Raw genomic sequence first — 20,654 nt, forward strand, 5'->3', positions numbered from 1 at the left:
ATGAATAAACTTTTGGAATCCATAGAAATTGCATTGCCAATTTCTTCCAAGGAAGTCAGCATATAACCAATCCTGAGAGCCAGACTCAAATAATTTAGTACCTGAGGAAGAAAAATTTAAAATGGAAAAAGTAGCAAGAAAAATACAGGATATCTGTGGTCCTTACCGTGGCTAAGTTATAATGTCGGTGTAGGTTACTGCATTTAAAGGCACAGCCTATGATGCTGGTGAAGGACAGCAAAGCCATCCACAGACAGAACAGCCCTTTAGTCTGTGATGTCAGTGCATAAGAAGACAAGGGCTACCCAGGTTTTCAGAAATTTACTTGCTCAGCAGAAGTTGGCTTAGGAGACAAATACAGAACAGCCTTTGGGTTCTCTGAAACTTCCCATTGGACCCCAGTGACTCAGCTGTATTGCACATCTGGGATACTCGAGTCTGGAGGGGAAGCCCAGAAGCATCGGTCTTTGTTTCCCCAGATGCCTCAAATGTGCAGCCAGGCTGCAGGCCACACTGCAGCTCTTCCAGAGGCTGCTGCATGAAAGCACAGGACAGCTGCAGGCTAGAAGCTCTGCTGCTCCAAAGCTCCAGAAGAAAAGGGTCATTTAGAACAGGGCCCGCTGCCCTTCCTCTGCACACAGGCTGCTGTTTGGAGGTGCTGACGTCAGAGGTTATCTGGGGCTGGTTGTAAAGAAGAAAGTCCTTGTCTTGGCAGAGCAGACAGAGTTTCAGGCTTCGGCGGCTGCCTCCAGCAACACAGAATGCCCAGATGCCCATGAACACCATGATTATATATGCTGTCACCAGATTCACTTCATAGTGAGGACTTAGTAAAGTCTGCAAGGGAAAATAAATCAGTTTGGGTAAAAGCACAAGCCTCTTAAACACGTGGAATAAACAGAGATAGAGGAAAATACACAATGCTTCCAATAGCTGGACTGTCTCACAAACAGGAGATGGATGTCATCTCTGTCTCAGAAAGGCACAGAACAATCTACACAGCAGACAGTGGTCTGTGAACTTGCATTTTGATTGACTCAAATGGCAACCCAGAAGACAGCTGTTAGCCAGAACCCAATGGGATACTTAACAGGAAGCACATGGAGCATATGCCTAACTCATATCCATTTCTGTGTTAAGTTGGCTCTAAGAATTTACAAGAAAGTCAGGTATACCTAGGTTACTTTAATATGAACCATTAGTATTCAAAGGAACATGAGGAAACAGAGTCAGATTTTGGCTGTGCAATGTCTATGGATTCCACAAGTTTATTCATTATAAACACCAACAGCAACATAGCTCTTGGCAGAGCACATGTTTATTATGGGTTCAATGTCCAACACCAAAGCATGACTGACAGAGTGCCAAAGGGCGCTGTGACCGAAATCACTGAGGACAAGGCTTCGCCGTGATGGGACTTATATACCTCATAAGTAACGGTAATGAAATAAATTAACTGCAATTCATGATTGATGCTAAGACAGAATAGTGGCAGTTGTGACAAATGCTAGGATGAGAACAAGGTGATTTACTTAAGGGATGATGGAGGCCCTGAGGAAGTGGCACTTAACCTGAGACAGATAAGAATGGGAATGAACTAGCCCTGTGCAGGCTGGCCATGGGAGGAGCAAAGGTGAGGACAGAGCTGGATACAGGTGAGCACTAGAGCCAGCAGGAATTCAGTTTAGAGGACTGGAGAGGTGGCTCAGTGGTTAAGGGAACTGGCTGCTCTTCCCCGGGGTCCTGAGTTCAATTCCGGCAACCACATGGTGGCTTACAACCATCTGTACTAAGAACCGATGCCTAATAAATAAATAAATAAATAATTTTTTTACAAGGATTACAGTTTAGGAATGGAGGAGCTGATGAGGTCAGGCAACTGTGAAGCCAGCAGCTAAGCAATGTGAATGTTACTGTGTGTGACACAGGGTCCTGTAGAGGGTTTAGATTGGGATAATGATGATTGGCTTTGATCTTTAAACTGCATGAGAAGGATTAGAGGGACTGGTGAGTCAGGAGATGAGTTAGGAGGAGCCTGCACTGCTGAGGAGAGAGTGCGTGGTGATCTAGGCAGGTATGGTGCAGACTAAAAGCAGATCAGATGAGCTCATGGGGCTGACTGATGGACTCAACGGGAGGAGGATGCGAGGACTGGCTCTTGTATTTCTGGCCAAAAGCCTTGAACACATCCCTGCCTCCTCTTCCTCTCCTAGGCCTCGTCCACCTTGCACCGATGGCTCCACTGTTGACTCCTGTTTCCTGAACCCGGCCATTTCTCATGCTTCACCGCTCTTACATCCCGGTCCTCCCTGCCTTTCCTGACTGAGGTGACCGCTCCCGGCCAGTGTGCTCTGAGGGCAGCAGTCAACGCAGTCCTTCCCAGGTGTGTGTGCAAAGGCATCCTCGTGTGGAGCGGAGAACTCACAAAAGGTGGGTCTTAAAGGTTAAACTCAGGATATAAACTCAGGATACCAAGCTGACCAGGTGAGCGCTTTTACATGCTGGTGAGCACTGGCACTAACCAGCATGGTTGTGGAAACCATGGGATGTTAGTGGGAGATGCGGTTAAGAGTTGCTGGGGAGGGGGGAGTGGATAGTTTGTAGGTCAGAGCCACGTCTAGAAAATGTAAGGCTTTGATTTTTCCTCGTAGTAAACAGAATGGTTGTTACAACAGTGTTGAAGAAAGGAACGTGGGCACTGTGGAAGCTGAGGCAGCATGACTTTGAGGCCAGTCTATCTGATTACAAGGATAACCTGGGCTACAGACCGAGATCCTGCCTCAAAATACAAAATGCATTTACCTTTTCACAGGAGAAATCCTTTCAATATTGTATGTAAAATGTACAAGGGTCTAGACAGGACTACACCAGGGTCATTTTGATAACTGTCATATATTTAAATGACATATTACCAGTCAAATCCCAGTCATTACACACTGCTTTAAAAATAAGCCTGACACATGTTTTAAACTATACTTTGTGAACTGGCACTGTTATGATGTCAGGGAGGAGTGGAACCCACACTTCTGCTACTGGTCAGACAGTGGAAAGGGTCACCATCCTACAGGGCATGTTTGAGCAATTCGTATCAAGCACTCAGAATACTCACACCAACTGTCAGTTGTCATGGTTCCCTGCCTCAAAACTTAGACAGATGGGGAAAGACCATGCACATAAACAGTTAGGAAAGCTTCACAGCATCCACAACAACAACAAGAGGGAAGTGATTAACCAGTCAAATTAAAGTAATTTTCATGTAACCATTTAAACTTACTAAAATTTGTATCTTAAGGGGTTTGTCATGAAGGAAAATTGTTTCAGATACGCTTCATAACACAAGCACAATGCCAACTATTTTAGGCTTGGCCATACATCCACTAAAGGACAGGCATGGGGAAAATCTCTAATGAGACAGACCCCATATTGACAGTGACTGTCCTCTATGTCCACTTACAGGGCTTTCCTGGTTTGTGCTCATGTCCCCATGAGCCTGTACCTCCTCTGGGGTGGAATCCACCACTCAGATGTCTGCACTTTCGAGCTCTGTAAGCACTGGGAAAACAGCACCACACTCACCTGGGTGGACACCACCAGATGGGTCAGGAGAACTGTAAGGAGGATGTACCACTTATTCTTCTCACAGCCATCAAAAAACACGATGCCCCAGAACACGTGCAGCATTATGATAACCAGCGTCATGAAAGCTGAAAGACAAGTCAGCAGTCAGTGGCCAGTCCTGCAGACAACAGGCACCAAGGCCAGTCGAACGCCACTACTGTTCACCAGCTCTGAGGGGCCCCTGGCTGCAGTCACAGAATCTGACCACCACTGCACAGAACTGGCTTTGAGGAGAACTCCAAGTGAACTCTCAAAGACGCATGTCTCGCTGGAAGTGGGGTCCAGCCTTTGTAGCTGCTATTCCTCTAGAATATGGCCTGTTTGACAAGAAGCCAACTTGGATTTGGTTTTCAAAGAAGATCCCTAAGGTATGCAATGAGGTTAGTATAAAATCTATACAGTCTATTTTCAGTTAGCCTGCAGCCCTACTTAAAGTCAATTTTCTCAATTGAACATTCTCTGTCTGAACAAGTTTCCATACTAAAGAGGAATTTTTCTTCAGAAACATTTTTTAGAGGATGGAATAAAAACCTATCAAACATGATTATAACTATCTTAAGATTCTTTTTAGAGCAATTGGCAATGAATCGACACCTTTATGTCTCTAGAATACTGCCTGTGTATATGTCCTATATCCTGAAATAACTTTTTTTTTGTTTAAAGCAGGAAGTCCCATATATTCTGTTCACTTTAACATGAAACTGGTATTTAGATTTCCCTTTCCTGCCATCCACCAGACAGAAAAATCCCAGGCTAGAGTTCCATTCTACCCTGCTTGAAGAAAAAATTAGCTGGCATTGCCAAGCAAAAGAGAATCGTTGCATCTGTATCAATCCAGCAAGAAATTTAAGTTACACCACATACTCTGTCTATACCCCAACCCTGTTAGTTCTCAGGTCAAAAGATCATGAGTCCAGGGACCTGTTATCAGTGCAACTTACTGGTACTCACCCCACCCATGAATCGGAAGCAGTGGGGCAGAAGCCCAGCAAAGCAGGTTTAAACAGCCTTTCTAGAGAACCGATGCATGGTCAAGTTTCAGAATCCCGACAAGCAGGTATTCTCGTAAGTGTGCACGAGGAGATACAAGAATATTTACACCAGCACTACAGCCATAATGAAGAATGCCCACCCTTACCACAACGGATAGTAAAACACTGTGTGCTCACAAAGTGAGCTACTGTGTATGACCCTCAGCATGGACCATCTCAGGAACATGGGGCTGACTGAGAGCAAACACACTGTGAACATGTATGTTATTCACATGGAGTAAGGCACCACAAAACAATATTAAAGACATAATTGTTGTGCCTACAGGACAGGAAGCTGTCACATCTCTGTGACAGTGTCTTCATGCCAGGCTCTGGCAGACCACACTAAAAGGATTTAATTCAAGTCCAGCCATCATTCTGAAGAGGACAGCTCCTAAGGATAGATGCCTGCCAATGGTGCGACACTGAGACCACTTAAGAAGTCCAGGGGCTACGTTTGCTTTTTTAAATATACCCGAGTCAAAAAGACCAAGGCAAAACCTGACACAGTGGGAATTCTTTTTAAATCAGTGTTTCTAGCTGTCAATCAAATGTCAAGGGAAGTCACTGTCACAGGCATTTGGCATCTGGCTGGCAGCCTCTGCTTGCCCTTCTCTCTGGGCACTGCCATGGCTGCTAAGATCAGCTAAACGTGCTCCCAGGGTTAGCTAGAGCCCAGCTACCTGGGAAATGCTCTTACGGGTGACATTTTTCAGCCTCTTCTTATTCAAAACAGTGTTATCCTGCAAGCTTCCAACAAGTATCCTCTGGACCTCATGGGCACTGATCTTGCTTCCAAATTCTAGAGATTCTGAATGTCTTGATCCTTCCTGTTAAGAAGTCTGATGGACTGACTTTGCCTCCATTGTCAAGTCAGACATATCAACTAGCATTCAAGGCCCTGTACAGTCTTTTTGAGAAAGCATAATTCTGCCAGATTTTAACGCAGATCCTCTATGAATCTTCAACTGCATGTTTGTATCAGAAACACAGAGCTTGTGCCAGGTATGGTGGTGCAGGACTCGGGAGGTAGAGACAGAATTAGAAGGCTCAGAAGTTCAAGGTCATCTTTGATTTGCTTAGTCAATATTAAGTCATACAAAGTAGAATTTAACTAAGGGAGTAATTTCTTCAAAATACCCCAAAGGTAAGTAGTTTGCTAACCTGGCCTGTTAGTAATAAAGAATGTAAGTGTTTGTTTACCAGGATTGAGCGATGTAGGCTCCATTCCCATGACAATAGTAACAACCCTGACTTAAAATCAACCATTATGCCTATCCCCATATTAAAGAACATGCCTCTAACAGACAGCTCAAGGGGATAACACAGGGTCAGAACCACTGACAAATTCTGCTATGCCATAAAGTTCACACAGGTCTCTTTTTGAGAAAGCATAATTCTGCCAGATGGGCAAAATGACTCCTGGTCTCCACTGTTTGAAAAAATAAACAACACTGGTGTACTTAAAATAATTATGGCAATGTCTTTTGTGTGTAAATCTCCCATCTGCTAAGTCTCCAGGTTTACATTATCCTGTCTCTGTTTACATTGTGTAACAACGTCATAAAAACCTACGATGTACATTTTGAGAAATCTACTATTTGAGGCTGGCTCCTCTTCAGGCATTAGCCAGAGCTGGATGCAGGCTATTATAAAAGGGCATTTGTTTATTAATCTCTAAGTACACAGAGTAATTTCTCACTGGTAAGACCCAACATTTCTGTAACAGTGGCAGAAGGAGAGAACTGATTCCTATAAGTTGTCCTCTGACCACCATACACATGCCAGGATACCCAAAATTAAATTCTCAAATCCATCCTCTGTGCAACCAGCAAGTTCATCTGCTTGGAAATCTTTGACTTTTTGAGGCCTACGGCATACAGTTCAGATCCTTTAACTCTGGCCACAAGTTAAGGGAAAGTGTGTTAATGGATCGTGTTTATTAATGTTGCCTCCATATCTCCATAGCCTATTACCTTTGCAAATATTGACCTCCAGTTCAGCTCCATTCCCATAGAAAATGAGACAACCCTGACTTACAATTGCCCATCAGGCCCACCCCATATCAGAGAACATGCCTTTAACAGGTAGCTCCTGGTGCCAGCATAGAGTGGCTCCCATCATTAAGTCCTGGCATATCATTAAGTCACATGTGCTCTCAGCAGGAAAAGCCTAATTCTGCCAGGTGGGCAAGATGACCCTGGGTAACAACTATCCAAAAAGAACAACCCTGGTGTACCTAAAAATACTTTTGGAAATGCTTTTGCTATATAAATCTCCCAATTGCCCAAGTTGCCAGACTTGTTTGCTGTCTTTGTTTAAATTGTTCTAAGTGTAACCTGGGGTTAGGACCCAAAGATGATTTAAGGTTGACAGTGTATATGGAATGTATATATGTGCCTAAGGTCTATCTACATAAGCTGGTAGATAAATTTCCATTTGAGACTGGATCCCTTTTGTGCTTAGCCAGAACAACTCACACAATGTTATTAAGGAGGAGCAAACTTCATTAATCTCTAAAGTGTGCAGAGTCATTTCTCACTGGTAATGCATATCAATTCTATACCACAACAATAAGATAAGTTACAATGTGAATGCTTCCTCTAGAAATCAGGCCATGCAGCCACCCTGAAGTAAACACTGTGACTCTCATTTAGCAGAGACACGGGGAAGTTACAAGAGGAGGATCAGGAGGGACCCGGCACAGTAGAGTCAGAACTAAAGAATCGGCTGTTGAAGAAGTCCACAAACACTAAGATTTCTGATACTCGTATCCACACAGCCGCAGCGCCACATGGATTCTAGCAGAGGTTGCTGAGGAAGGCTAGACTAACAAAGCTAAAAGTAGGGTGGAATTTTCCCTATCAATTTTATATAGTACTGTTTATTTCCTTTTATACTGAATGACCCTGGGCATTCTTCTTTCTTTCTTCATTTTTCATTTTCTTTAGGCAGTATTTCACTATGTAGCTCAGGCTGGCCTTGAACTTATGGGGATCCACCTGCCTCTGTCCCCCCAACCCCAAGTCCTGGGATTAAAAGTATATATACCACCATGCCCAGCTTTTGGTCATTACTTAAGTCTTTTCTGAAAGAACTGGAAATGGAGACCTGTAGGGCTCTTCCTTCTACTTGACACACCCCTCCTGCAGCTCCTTCCTCTGTTAGCCTTGGTATCAATCATCTTTAAGTAAATCTCTATTCAAATAGCACTTCCTCCGTAAACTGTAACTAGTGTTACTTTTTCCGTGAGGATTTTTAATGCTGTCTTATAACAAAGGTCTCCATGAGGCTCTGGGGATGGCCATGAACCAGACAGCCTTCGCTTTTGCTTTTATCATTTAGCACACACCTGGGGATGGGGGTGGGGGGTTAACCATCGTCACATCAGTCATCCGCAGTTGGGGTACACAGGACAAAGGCAAAGAACTTCACTGTTGCGGTATGAGTCAGTGCCTGTCTTCCTCTCTGTAGCTTTTATATTATGCTCTGTGTTTGGTTTTATTCCATCCTGGGCGGAAGGCGTGGGGAAACCTTTCATGTTTATTTATAGAATATGTAGTTAAATAGTGGAAAGGACTTGTCCACGTGTATTAAATTAATGAGTTAGGATACGACTTGAACCCCAATCCCATACTTCCTTCCCCAGTGAACTTCGGGGAAGTGGCAGAGACTAACTTACAACTGGCCTGCTCCACAGAGAGCAAAGGGCTAACAGGTTCATTCCATAAACTAGGGCTGTCTGTAACATAAAAATCCATGTATTCAGGTATCATACAGTGTGTGCATCATTAACACAGCCCACATAGATGGAGATGCTAATGAACAACCCCACATGCCCCACTTATCCTAATTACCATTTTAGGAACTAATCTACTTTTCCAAGCCACTCCTTTGAGGCAGGCCATGAAAGTAGCTGGTTTTCTGAAGGGAGTTGGCACCATCTAGAGGACAGAAGCCAGCAATACAGGAGGATGGAAAGATAAAAGTTCCTTAAACAGTATATGTAAACTTAAAGAAAATTCACAAAACTGAAGCAGTATAGATCCCTCCTGAGAGACACATCCAGAGCATGTCCAATACAGAGGTCAATGCTAGCAGCAAACCACCGAACTGAGAACAGGACCCCCTTTGGGGGGAATTAGAGTGGAAAGAGTTGAAGGGGCTTGCAACCCAATAAGAACAACAATGCCAACCAACCAGAGCTTCCAGGGACTAAACCACTACCGAAAGACTGACCCAGGGCTCCAACTGCATATGTAGCAGAGAATAGCCATGTTGGGGCACCAGGGGAAGGGGAAGCCCTTGGTCCTGCCAAGGTTTGACCCCCAGTACAGGGGAATGGGGGGGAAGGGAGGGATGGGGGGGGACAACTGTATGGGGGAGGGGGAAGGGGAGGGAGGGCTTATGGCCAGGAAACTGGGAAAGGGAATAACATTTGAAATGTAAATAAAGAAATATATCTAATTAAAAAAACGAAGCAGGGGTTGGGGATTTAGCTCAGTGGTAGAGCGCTTGCCTAGCAAGCGCAAGGCCCTGGGTTCGGTCCCCAGCTCCGAAAAAAAGAAAAGAAAAAACAAAAACAAACAAACAAAAAAAAACGAAGCAGTAACAGACTTTAGCTATTAAAACTACAAACTTAACATTATTACCATTTAAATTTTATGTCAAATATCCCAGTTTAGGAATATTTACAAAGGTAGGCTGCTCTGTTGGAGGCAACATTAAGCATGACCTAGTAACACACTTTCCCTTAACTCCAAGCTGGAGTCTCAGGGTCTGAACTGGATGCTGTAGGCCTCAGAAAGTCAAGACCTTTCAAACGGGGAAGATTGACTTGCTGGCTGCACGGAGAATGGATTCACTTGAGAGGCTGACAGCACTGATGTCCACAGGAGAGGCTGAGATTTGAACTATCAAGGAAACAGAATGGTGGAGGACTGTCACCAGGCTCAGGGACGGCATGGCAGACAGATGGCTCTAAGCTACCGCAGTTTTTTAAAATTGGTCATTTCTCTGCATAACCTTTGTATTCTATTAAAGGCTACTGAACCTCTATTTATTTTTTGGTCATATTTGCCTAAAGATGGTAAGCTTCCTAATGACTTTTAGCCTGGGGGTGAACATTGATTTAGTTGGGAAAATGGACGTGTATGTTCACTTATTTCAATGACACAACTTCTGCGGGTCAGAAAATTAGAAATACAACATATTTTTAAACAAATGTGAAATTTAGTGGAAATAGTATTCTAATTATAAAACAAATTTGTGATCATTGTTTCTGGTGAATGAGAAGCAAGGTGAAAAGAGTTGGTCTTTAATTGTATCTTTGCATAAAAGACAATTAACCTACCATTTCTTCTCTCTGAATTCAAAGATTAAACCATACTACCTAAATCTAAAAAGTACCAGGATGTAGGTTAATTAAATATTAAGACTTAGGGCTGGGGGCTCATGTATTTAATCCCTAGCATTAGGTAAGGGAAAAAACCATTTAGGCAACTGGGCTTACATTGAGAATAAATATAAAATTCCAAAAATAAAGAGACTATATTCATAAAAATTAACTGCTAATATTTCAATATGCTGTAACATTTTAAACGACTAAGATATATATCCTATGCATGATAAATTCCTGTAATATCCTAAAATACTCCAATCAAACCCGTGCCTCTACTCCCGAGTCCTTCACTTAGAGTGCCTAAGAATATCTTTCCTTTAAGAGCTTAACGTAAATCATCATTCAGTTGAATTCTGAAGCCAGTGCACGCATACAAATGATCCTTTAGAGCAGAACCCTGCATGGGCACAGCTATGACACATACCTGAATTAAGGAAGAACTGAGGAGAATCACCATGAATGCCCACTGTGCCTGGCCCCAAGGCATTAGACAGGGTGTTCACAAAGGAAAACACTCCACTCATGATTCCAAAGCCCAAGCCAGAAACTAAAGAGGAAGAAAAACACCGGTAAGCCCTTTTCCTGTTATGAGTTCAGTTCAAATCTCATCTTCAGGGACCTGGGGAATCCTACTTCACTGCAGGGGACAGGGTCAGCTTTCTCAGCATGTGTAAGGCATGGCTTAGCTACCACAGCAGAAGAAAGGAAGGTGCTGCTGGGGGGTGAGGAGGATTTGGTTCTTTGGACTGGAAGGAAGAAGGAAGGAACACCACCTGCTGTTGCTGAAGCATCAGCCAGGCCTGGGAGGCTGCGTGAGAAAGGAGGAGTAAGGGAAGTGCAGAACAGGATGAGAGGATAATGAGCAGGGAGAGGCACAGAAGGGACCAGAGAGGAAGAGGAGGGCTGTGTGCTGAAGGCCTGGCTTTGGTTTATTATAGCCAAACTGTGAGGGAGTAACTGACTGCACACAGACTGGGCTAACTCTACTTAGAGGCCTAGATCCAGTGAGTGAGGGAGTGTGTGTGTGTGTGTGTTACATGTGCATGTGCATGTCTGTGTGTGTCTCTGCTACATATCTGTGTGTGTGTGTGTTACATGTGCATGTGCATGTCTGTGTGTGTCTCTGCTACATGTGTGTGTGTGTGTGTGTGTGTGTGTGTGTGTGTGTGTGTGTGTAGACATGCACACTGGTGCCTGCATGAGTTTTTGTGTACCATGTGCAGGCTCTGCAGGTGTTGTATCCCTTAGAGATAGAGTCAGAGGTGGTTGTGAGCCACTGTGTGGGTGTTGGGAACTGAACTCAGGTCCTCTGCAAGAGCAGTAGGTGCTCTTAACTGCTGAGCCATCTCTCCAGCACATTTATTATTTTTCTTCATGACACCACAGGGTCTAACTTACCATAGGCCAACAGTCGCATCGAGGGTGCTGTCTCCTCAGGGTTTATGCTTTTCAAACCCTCGCTGGCTTTTCTAGAAGAAAAATACCCTTTTAAAAATATATGTTGTTGTTTTTAACTTCTTACCAAGCAGTATGAGGCAGGCCACAGGACCCTTCAAAACGAGATATTAATGCGGCTTCAGACCAGGTTACACTCTAACTCCAGAGTCCATTTACCTGAGACCCAGCACATTTTGATAACTTAAGTCAAAGGAGATTTATACTCACCTCTGCTAGCTGAGGTTTCCATAAGAGGAAAAATTAAAAAAATATTTGCCATAAGCCAATAGGAATTAAGCTCAATGGGAACAGTAGCAATGTTTTAATTTCTGAGATCAGTAGATACTTATCTCATTATCCTGAGGGATCTACCACTTCTCAATCTCACATATCTATCTCCAGCTTCTTGGCATCCTGTTGTTATTTTCCACTGTGGCTATGTTCTCCCAGCCTCCCTTCTATCGTCCAAAGAACCGAATCCTTCTTGCCCTCCCAGCAGCATTCCTTTTCTTTCAGTGTAGTAACTAAGCCCATGCCCCACCCAGGCTAAGAACAGGCGCTATCACTGAGCACACCTGCAGGCCGCCCCAGCTTTCCCTACTCCTCCCCACAGCAGTTTATTAAAGTAGCTGATACATTGAGGAGACAATGTCTCATGTTGCTACTTAATCATACCTGTCTTATGATTTTACATTTGATTCATATTCCCAATTAAACTTCAAGAGAAATACAGTCTGATATTTTTCTAATATGCTATATGATATGCCTTTAGTATAGGATGTAAGTACTTAAATGAAAAAAATAAATACTTCTCAGTAAAAATATCAACCCAGAGTGATCTACCCACACTCCTGTTACAGACAATTCACAAGTGTGCCTCTGCTCCCTGCTTCACCATGCAGATATATTAGGAATTCTAGGTGTAGTTCATTATACTGCTATCTCCATTGCCCAGAAACTCTGCGACCATTTAAAAGCCAATTGAAAAGATATTCGAATTATACTTCCTGTAAAGTATATCTACTAAAGCAGCAAAAGAGTCAATTCTTTGGAAACAAAAGGAGGTGAAATGAACTCTAAGAACAGACAAGTCAACAGAGTGTACTCAATCCCCAGCCTCTGTGTGAATTTAAACCTTAGGGGAGCCAGCGGTGTGGAGCTCAGGTTTACAGCTGTAGCACTTGGGAGGCTGAGGTAATAGAACTACTGCACGTTCAAGGCCAACCTGGGCGGTACAGTGATAGCCTACTCAGAAAGCCAACATAAAACACATTTTAAAGTATCAAGGAGCAGATACTTATTATTGTTGGTCTATTTATTACGGAAATACAGAAATACTGAATAAATACCATTGATTTGTTAATCACTGTTCTGATGATGTAGAATTCAACCAAAATAAGCCATATGCACAGTGTCCTCTGCTTTTCTAGAAGCAGAGAGAACAACTTGCTATTTCAGTGTTGTCTGTCTGGAAACACTGTTTAGAAGGAAGGATGTGACTCACGTATTTAGGTGACTGTCTCTGGAGCAGAAACCAACTAAATCACACGGCTTCCTTAATACAATAAGCCTACCTTTCAAAGACTTCTTTTAAATGTTAGTTAAACCTTATGAGTTATAGACAGTAATATTCTATATCAGCAAATGTACCCATGAAGCTTAATCAGTAAGTTGGGAGAAAGTCTGTTTTGTGTAAGTTGTTTTTCTCTACTGGACACACTGCGGTACTGCAATCAGAAGTTTCTAGGCATGGTGGCCCATGTCTGAAATTCCAGAAAGGTCAGAAGTTCAAGGCCATTCTCAATTATATACTGAGTTGAAGGCCATGTGAGGATAGAGGAGACCCTGTTTCAGAATAAAATAAAGCAACATAAAACAAAAAATTGCATATTTCTATACAGAACCCTTAATAATCTCACTCTCATATATACACACACAAAAGAGGTGTGTATACCCCTTTAACGCTAGCACTAGGGAGGCAAGCAGCTGGATCTCTGTGAGTTTGAGACCAGTCTTGTTTATATAGCAAGTTCCAGGCCAGTCCGTGTTACATAGTGAGATGCTGTCTTAAACAAACATGAAGAAAATGATATATCAATAGTTTCACAAAGTTTACATTGTAGAATTTGGAACTTTCAACCTTTGTTCCGGGGAGCCTAGTATGAATTGTAACAGAGAATATAGACCTCGGTATACATGAGACTTCCCGCCTATCACAGTCACGTTTTGTGCTTTCTCACTTCCTAATGTTAAGGGGGAACTGTGAGTGCCGCAACATTTCCTCTCTCAAAACTGCTACACAGCATGAGGAAGTTTACTCCACTTCTGGATTTATGTATGTAAGACATTTGAGGATTTTCTTTTTGTTTGTTTGCTTGGTGTCTGAGCCGGTCTCATGTACCTGGCTGGCCTCACTATCATTGAAGAGCTCAGAGTACAGGGCTGTCCCACCACACCCACTGTATTATTTTACTTAGCTGGGGATTCTGTTGATTTATCCATTGGTAAACTGATAGGCTGAGTTATTTAGACAACAACTCTGGTTAAGGGCATTGTTAAGATTGCACTGCAGTAAAAGCACTGTGAAATCCAGGTGCTAACAAAAGGGGCACACCCACTGCCAAAGGGAGAGATGGGCTTAGAGGGCCTTGACAGGGACCTGTGACAATCACGTGGCTGAGATTTCAATGGCACACACCAAAAGTAGAGCCACATCGGTTACCCTAGTAAAAGTGGACGGTTATAATTCAGAAGGTAGGCTGAGGGCAAGGAGTATAGATCGTTTGCCTCTCATGTGCAAGATTCTGCCCTCAATCCCCAGTACTTTAAAATAAAAACAATAAATTAAATCTTAGGATGGTAGTTAACTAATGTTTACATATTACAAACATTCAACACAATTAGATGTCCTCCCTGTAAAAACTTAAATGTTACTTTTTGTTTCTTTGAAAGTCTTGGGCTCTTTCATGGCCAGCATGCCCAGCTTGAAATGCTACTTTTTCCTCTCTTTCTTCCTTTCATTTAAAGCAATACTGGAGATGAAACGCCCCAGGGCTCTGAGCATGCTAGCCTGGATGGGCTCTACCAATTGAGCTACATTCCCCACCCTTAACCTTCCTTTCAACATTTATTTCACGCTCTTTACATTTTTCCCAGGGACTACAAATTTTCATCTTAAACCTTTTCAAAAAACACATCTTTTAAGTTACATTTATTTATTATTTATTTTCCGTGTGTGTGTGTGTGTGTGTGTGTGTGTGTGTGTGTGTGTGTGTGTGTACTCCTGAGCACATAAACACCAGGGTACATATGTGAAGGTCAGGAGACAACTTGAAGTCCTTTCACTTTTTCTACTTTTTCCCTGGGTGCCAGGGATTGAACTCAGGTCATCAGGCTTGGTGGGCAGCACTTTTACCCATGGAATGCCTTGCCAGGCATTCCAAAGCTATGGGTATTTTTGCTACTAAGAAATGGCTTCCTGGTTTTCAATTTGTAACTTAAATTGCCTCATTATAAAAAGGGAACCTACTATCTACTGCTAAGAGCACAATGTTTTTAAAAACCCAGGATAATAAGCATATTGGGAAACCATACAAGCATTAGCCTGTTCAAGGTGTGGTTCCTGAAGCTCCTTTAGGTTTTATCTATGGACTTCATGGGGAGTCTGAAGGGCAGAAATGAAAACAGGACAGCACATTTATCACTCCACTAACCTTGACTACAGAAGCAAAGCTAACCTCATGAGCTCCTGAAAGAACATGGGGCTCCCAGTCTAAGCTCTGACTCAAATTCCTGGTTTCATTTGACATCCTCATGGGCCTGTCAGATGACCATATCCTAGCCCCAAAAAAAGCACTCATGCCTCCCACCAAAAAAAAAAAAAAAAAAAGCAAAAGCCAGTCCTGGTGACAACTCACTCTCTCTCTTTTTTTTTTTTGTTCTTTTTTTTCGGAAACCAAACCCAGGGCCTTGCGCTTCCTAGGCAAGTGCTCTACCACTGAGCTAAATCCCCAATCCCTCTCTCTGGTTTTTCAAGAGAGGTCTCACTATACTCCGTGAGTATCATGGGACTCACTTGGTAGACCAGGCTGGCCTCAAGCTCACAGAGATCTGTCTGCCTCCTGGGATTAAAGTGCACACCACCAGAGCTTCTGTCTCTTAACCACCCTTGTACCTCCAGTTCCGACAAATTGTCTGGCATTGGGAAAATTCTCAAGAAACACTTTTGGGAGGAAGGAGAAGAAGGAGGGAAAGACGGCAGGGCAGGCAGGCAATTTAGGTTATAAATTTAAATATTCAAAAATTCCAAGCTGGACATGTAGCAATCACCAAATTGTAATTCAAGTCTAACTGGAAATATAAAGTAAACACTTAACTTACTTTAACAGTCTATAATATGCGAGCCTGAACAGCTCTTGGATACAGACAGAGAGCAACACTCCAAAGATGAGCAGGTAATTCTGTACTGGTCCATCTCTGTTGTCAGTGATGACTCTCACTAGGAACCAGAAAACAGACGAAAGCAGCAGAGACACCAACCAGAAGAAAGCACTGGAACGCATAAGAAAAAAAGAAAATCACAAGTTAGCAATGCACAGAAAACAAATATCTTGATTTTTTTTTTTTTAAGTAGGAAAGAAGTCCTTGAAGTGGTGTTCTGGATCAGAATTTGCTTATCAATGGTTCATTTTTCTCCTAGCAAGAAAAATAGTCCAAGAGGAAGGTCAGATGCGCCACATGAGAATGGTTCAGTGATCCTGTCGTGTGCACACTAGAACACTATCTGCCGAGGACTGGCAAAGAGGAAGTTGGTTATTGTCTATTTTTCCTAAGCAATGCTTTGCCTCATTGGTGTGCCATAGAAATATACAAGCAGTGGCCGTTACGATTTTCATATCCTCAGTATTCACTAGAAAATATGAATTTAATGGCTTAAATGTCTGTAAAGATAAGTATCTTTTCTGAAGGAAAACAAATACCTAGACCTATATTTACTGTGTGTACCATGGAAAATCCAGAAGTTGCAAACCCGTGCTTTGGTCTACTGCTTTCCAGGTCTGGTTCTTACAACCTTCCTGTGGACTTTAAGGACACAGCCTGCTTTGGGTTCAGCAAGCTTTGGGTTCAGCAGACTCTTGGTTTTTAATGGCAACAGCGAAGGAGCACTATTTAGTACAGGCAAAAAAGGACACTCAGAAAGGCTGGAATCCCTGGCCCGCTAGTGAGCTGGCTTGATGCCAAGTCCTAGAAACTGTCTCAGCCGGTGCAAAGAGACCAAGACCACACACATTCACAGCACAGTTTGATGTTTACCAAGTTCGCAGAAGGACCTGCCTGGTCAGGTGTTGCAGCGTTTTCTCAGGCTTCCACCGTTGGCTGCACCCCAACCATTACCCAGGGGCCTACAAGAAAAATCTGAGCCCAAACTCCTCACAGGCATTGAGCCCAAGAATGGGCGCTGAGGAGGTGGACAACTGATCCCCAGGTGACTTTAATGGCAGAGAATGAGAACGACTCTTTGATGCCCGCTGAGCACTGGGTGAAATGAGAGAGTCCTATGGAAAGACTAAGGCTCCATACACGAATGTATCTACTTATTCCCATCTTAGTCCACAGAAGCCAAGGGACACCTGCTCAGCCTGAGGGCCTCCCCCTCCTCTCAGCCTTTGGACGGTCCCACAAGCTGGAGCTACTGGGAGATGGGGATCCCGAGGTTGTGGGAACCCAGGTGGGGTAGGGAAACGCGGCGTCCAGGACGCTTAACCTCACCCGGCGATGAGGAAGATGACTCGCAAAGGGTCGGTGGCGATGGTGAAGAGGTAGAGAGCGAGCGCGGGCCCGAAGGCGATGAAGGCGCAACCGAAGAACACCGGCGCTGTCATGGTACCCGCAGAAGTCAGTCCCGGGTGGATCCAAGGTGCATGGGACGCTGTCTTAGCGGGATATGGGACGGGACACGCCTGCCAGGTGCTCCGAGCACAATTAGAGAAGAGGGCGGAGCAGAGCCCAGGAGGCGGGGCCTCGAGATGCTCCGGGATTTTCGGAGCGGAGGGCGGGGCGTACGAGAGGCGGGGCCACAAGGCACTTTCCGGCCAATCAGAACCTGGGGGCGATGTAGGGCACAGCCTGGACATGCTCTACTGCCGGTCAGAGCAGAGGGCCGGGCGGAGATCGTGAACAAGGACCTCCGGGTGCTCCCAGGCATGTCCGTGCAGGGGGCGGAGTGGAGTCCGGGAGGCGGGTCCCTGAGCTTCTTCCCAGCAAGGCGGGACTGGGAGAGGGGCGGAGCTCGAAAAAAAGAGCTTGTAGTGCTCAACTGTCAATTGTAGAAGGGTGTCCAGGCGGAGCTCGGGAGGTAGTTCCAGAAGGTGCTCCAGGCGCTGAAAGCGCGAATGGCGGTGCAGAGTTCGGAAAGCCGTTTCTTGAGGGGCTCAGAGTGCTGTCAGAACCTGTTCGGGGACATTGAGAAGCTTGGTACGCTGTCAGAGCAGCGGTTTCTCGAGGGGCTCCACGTGCTGTCAGAACCGGGGTGGGATCCTCTAGGGGCTCTGTGTGCGTTCAGGGCAGGGGACAGGACCTGGAGGAGCTTCACAAGCGGTCAGAGCAGGGGCGCGGCCGGGAAGGGTTCAGTGTGAGGGCAGGCTGGGTAGCAACATCACCTCCTGTGACCCCACGTGCTGTCAGACTCGGGGTACTGGGGGCTTGAGGAGCTGGGCAGACCATCAGAGCTCTCCGGGTGCTAAGAATGGGAAGGGTTCCTTCTAGGTTTCTTCTCTAGGTTTCTTGGAACAATGAAAGTCGGCGGGCACCTAGACCTCTGAGAGGCAATGAGCTACACCAAGCCTCAGACCTGCCAGCGCTACAAATCCTTATTCCAAAATGTGGCACACTGAAGACTTGAAGATGTGCCCCAGCACTCTTGCCCATGGGTATACATTGTTACTGGTGCTGGCCAACTGTGAAGTGGTCAAGGGAGATCACCAGCCCACTTTTGTGCTGAAGGTCAACTGAAGTAAACAGGACAGGGTCACGGTTCCTTTTAAAGTAAGTATTTTTCCTAGGTGCACAGTTGCAGGAATGTGCTTGCTCCCAACCTATGTAAAAATCCAGACTGGGTGGGTATGACCCAGGTGATGGAACCATTCCCTATGGGAAAGGAATGAAATACTGATGAATTGTTCTGACAAGTTGATTTCCTTGCCACTAACCCCTTATCTTCAAAAGAAATTAAGTTTTTTTTTTTAAAAGGCATTCTCTAACCATATCTGAATTTGAATTTTAGGACAAACAGACACTGCTCTGTTAAAGCAGTCAGTATCTGTTGATACTGACTAATTACAACTTCATGTTTGTAGAGAGTTGAAATGTTGTAGATACAGAGCCAAATTATCTTGGGCTTTCTAGCCTCTTTGATAGCTGTTCATTACCATCTCTGCATCTGCCCTCATGCCCTGGTGACTATCACACGAGGTTTTTCTTCATACTAACTACTAGCCTCCACCAACCCAAAAGCTAAGAATCTCATCAGATTGCAGCGTCAGAGACTGTGGCAGAGATTTCCCTGCTCTGCCCCACTTACCTGATATTTCCAATAATGCATCAGAAAAGGGCCTTGATTTATTACTTTCTTTTGTAACCATAATAACTTCATGTACTCATTTCCACGTTGGAACACAGAATTTGGGGCAACCCAAATATTGTGTTCCCAGGCCAAGATCACTCAAATTTGGCTGCAGAATAAACAGTTTTGAAATGAATGCTGTGTTTTGCTTGGACATCCTTATAGCAAGAGTAGCATCGCCTTGCTATATGCTCAATCACAAGTCCATTTCACTGGCTCATCTGCCTTCCTATTTAAATGTAAACTCATTACAGATGGTTGTGAGCCACCATGTGGTTGCTGGGAATTGAACTCAGCACCTCTAGAAGAACAGTCACTGCTCTTAACCTCTGAGCCATCTCTCCAGCCCCCATCCAAGAGGCTTAAGAATAAAGATAATAAAGTTCTCTGGTCATTCATATTTAAGATACATCTTTATTCACAGTACATGAGACTACCTCATGAGTTATCTTGAGGACCAAACCTGACACACCTATACATTCTTGAATATCCATTGTTATAGTCTGAATCTGACCTGTGTCCTTCAGGCAAATATGTTTGAACACTTGGTCCCTACCGATTAGTGGCATGGTTCAGGAAGGTTGCTGAATCTTCAGGAGGTAGAGCATTGATGGAAGACGTAGTTCGTTGGGCCTGGGCTTGGAGTTTTGTAACCCAGTCCGCTCATCATTTGCTTCCTGATTGTGGATGCAGTGTGACCAGCTGCCTTCCCTCATTCCGCTATGCCTTTCCCAACCTAATGAAGTGTAAGCCCCTCGACTGTAATCCAAAAAGAACATTTTGTCCCTGAAACTGCTTCGTGTCAGGTATCTTGTCAACAGCAATGAGAAAAATAACTAATGCATCCATCACAATTCTTGGAAAGCCTCAGTAAAAAGACAGACTGGTAGAAAAAGCTGGGAGCTAGTAGTTTAAGGCATTTTGTTTATCGTGGCTGAAAATAAGAAGTGACTATTTTTTATGGAAGCTGTCATCTTTGCCACCTTAGACAATCACATGCACAACCCATTTATTCCACTGAATTTTAGTTTGAAACAGGGTCTCATTACATAGCTCTGGCTGGCCTGGAACTCACTATGCAGACCAGGCTGGCTTTGAACTCATGAAAGACTCTTTCTCCTTAGCACTGGGATGAAAGGTCTGGGCCACCATACTCAGTCTATTTTTAATTATGTGTTGGTGTGTATGTTTGTGTGTGGGTCTGTGCACATGAGGGCAGGTGCCCACAAATGCCAAAGGCATCTGATCTCATGGAACTTGAAATTACGGACAGTTGTGAGCCACCTGATATGGGTTCCAGGAACCAAATGTAAGTCTTCTGGATGAACAGCAAGTCCTCTTCAGAGAGCCAGCTGGGGATACTTCATTTAAAACTGTCTCAATCTGTCAAAACCAGTATGCAGACAGTAGTGCAGAATGATTTGCCATTAGGTAAGAATGTTTTATGTTGACCTGGAACTAAAGTTATCAATGCAATTCAGCTACTTCAGCTTCAAGCAAATAGTGTACCTGTGCCTTTAATAAACTTTCTGCATATTTTGTTAAA

General features: G+C 44.1%; 1 protein-coding gene across 1 annotated transcript; it reads right to left on the bottom strand.

Annotated features, from left to right (window-relative positions):
* Window positions 1–305: 305 nt before the first annotated feature.
* Window positions 306–17,481, bottom strand: LOC116908285 (gamma-secretase subunit APH-1B-like). Its single transcript, XM_032911545.1, has 6 exons — window positions 17,257–17,481; window positions 15,868–16,038; window positions 11,449–11,519; window positions 10,475–10,597; window positions 3,577–3,704; window positions 306–837 (listed from the first exon to the last, which is right to left on the bottom strand). The coding sequence occupies exons 1-6, from the start codon at window positions 17,367–17,369 to the stop codon at window positions 322–324; spliced, it is 1,122 nt and encodes a 373-aa protein (XP_032767436.1). The 5' UTR covers window positions 17,370–17,481; the 3' UTR covers window positions 306–321.
* Between the last annotated feature and the right edge of the window lie 3,173 nt (window positions 17,482–20,654).

This window comes from Rattus rattus, chromosome 8, assembly GCF_011064425.1.
Source record: "Rattus rattus isolate New Zealand chromosome 8, Rrattus_CSIRO_v1, whole genome shotgun sequence".
Classification (NCBI taxonomy): Eukaryota; Metazoa; Chordata; class Mammalia; order Rodentia; family Muridae; genus Rattus; species Rattus rattus.

Bases quoted from the DNA above. Each gene is read 5' to 3' on its own strand.
- LOC116908285 (XM_032911545.1), bottom strand. From the start codon at position 17,369: ATGACAGCGCCGGTGTTCTTCGGTTGCGCCTTCATCGCCTTCGGGCCC. The intron at 3,705-10,474 runs GTATGTGTCATA...CTTGTCTTTCAG, and splicing joins TCAGTTCTTCCTTAATTCAG to CTTTCATGACGCTGGTTATC. The intron at 838-3,576 runs GTGAGTGTGGTG...TTTCCCTTGCAG, and splicing joins ATCTGGTGGTGTCCACCCAG to ACTTTACTAAGTCCTCACTA.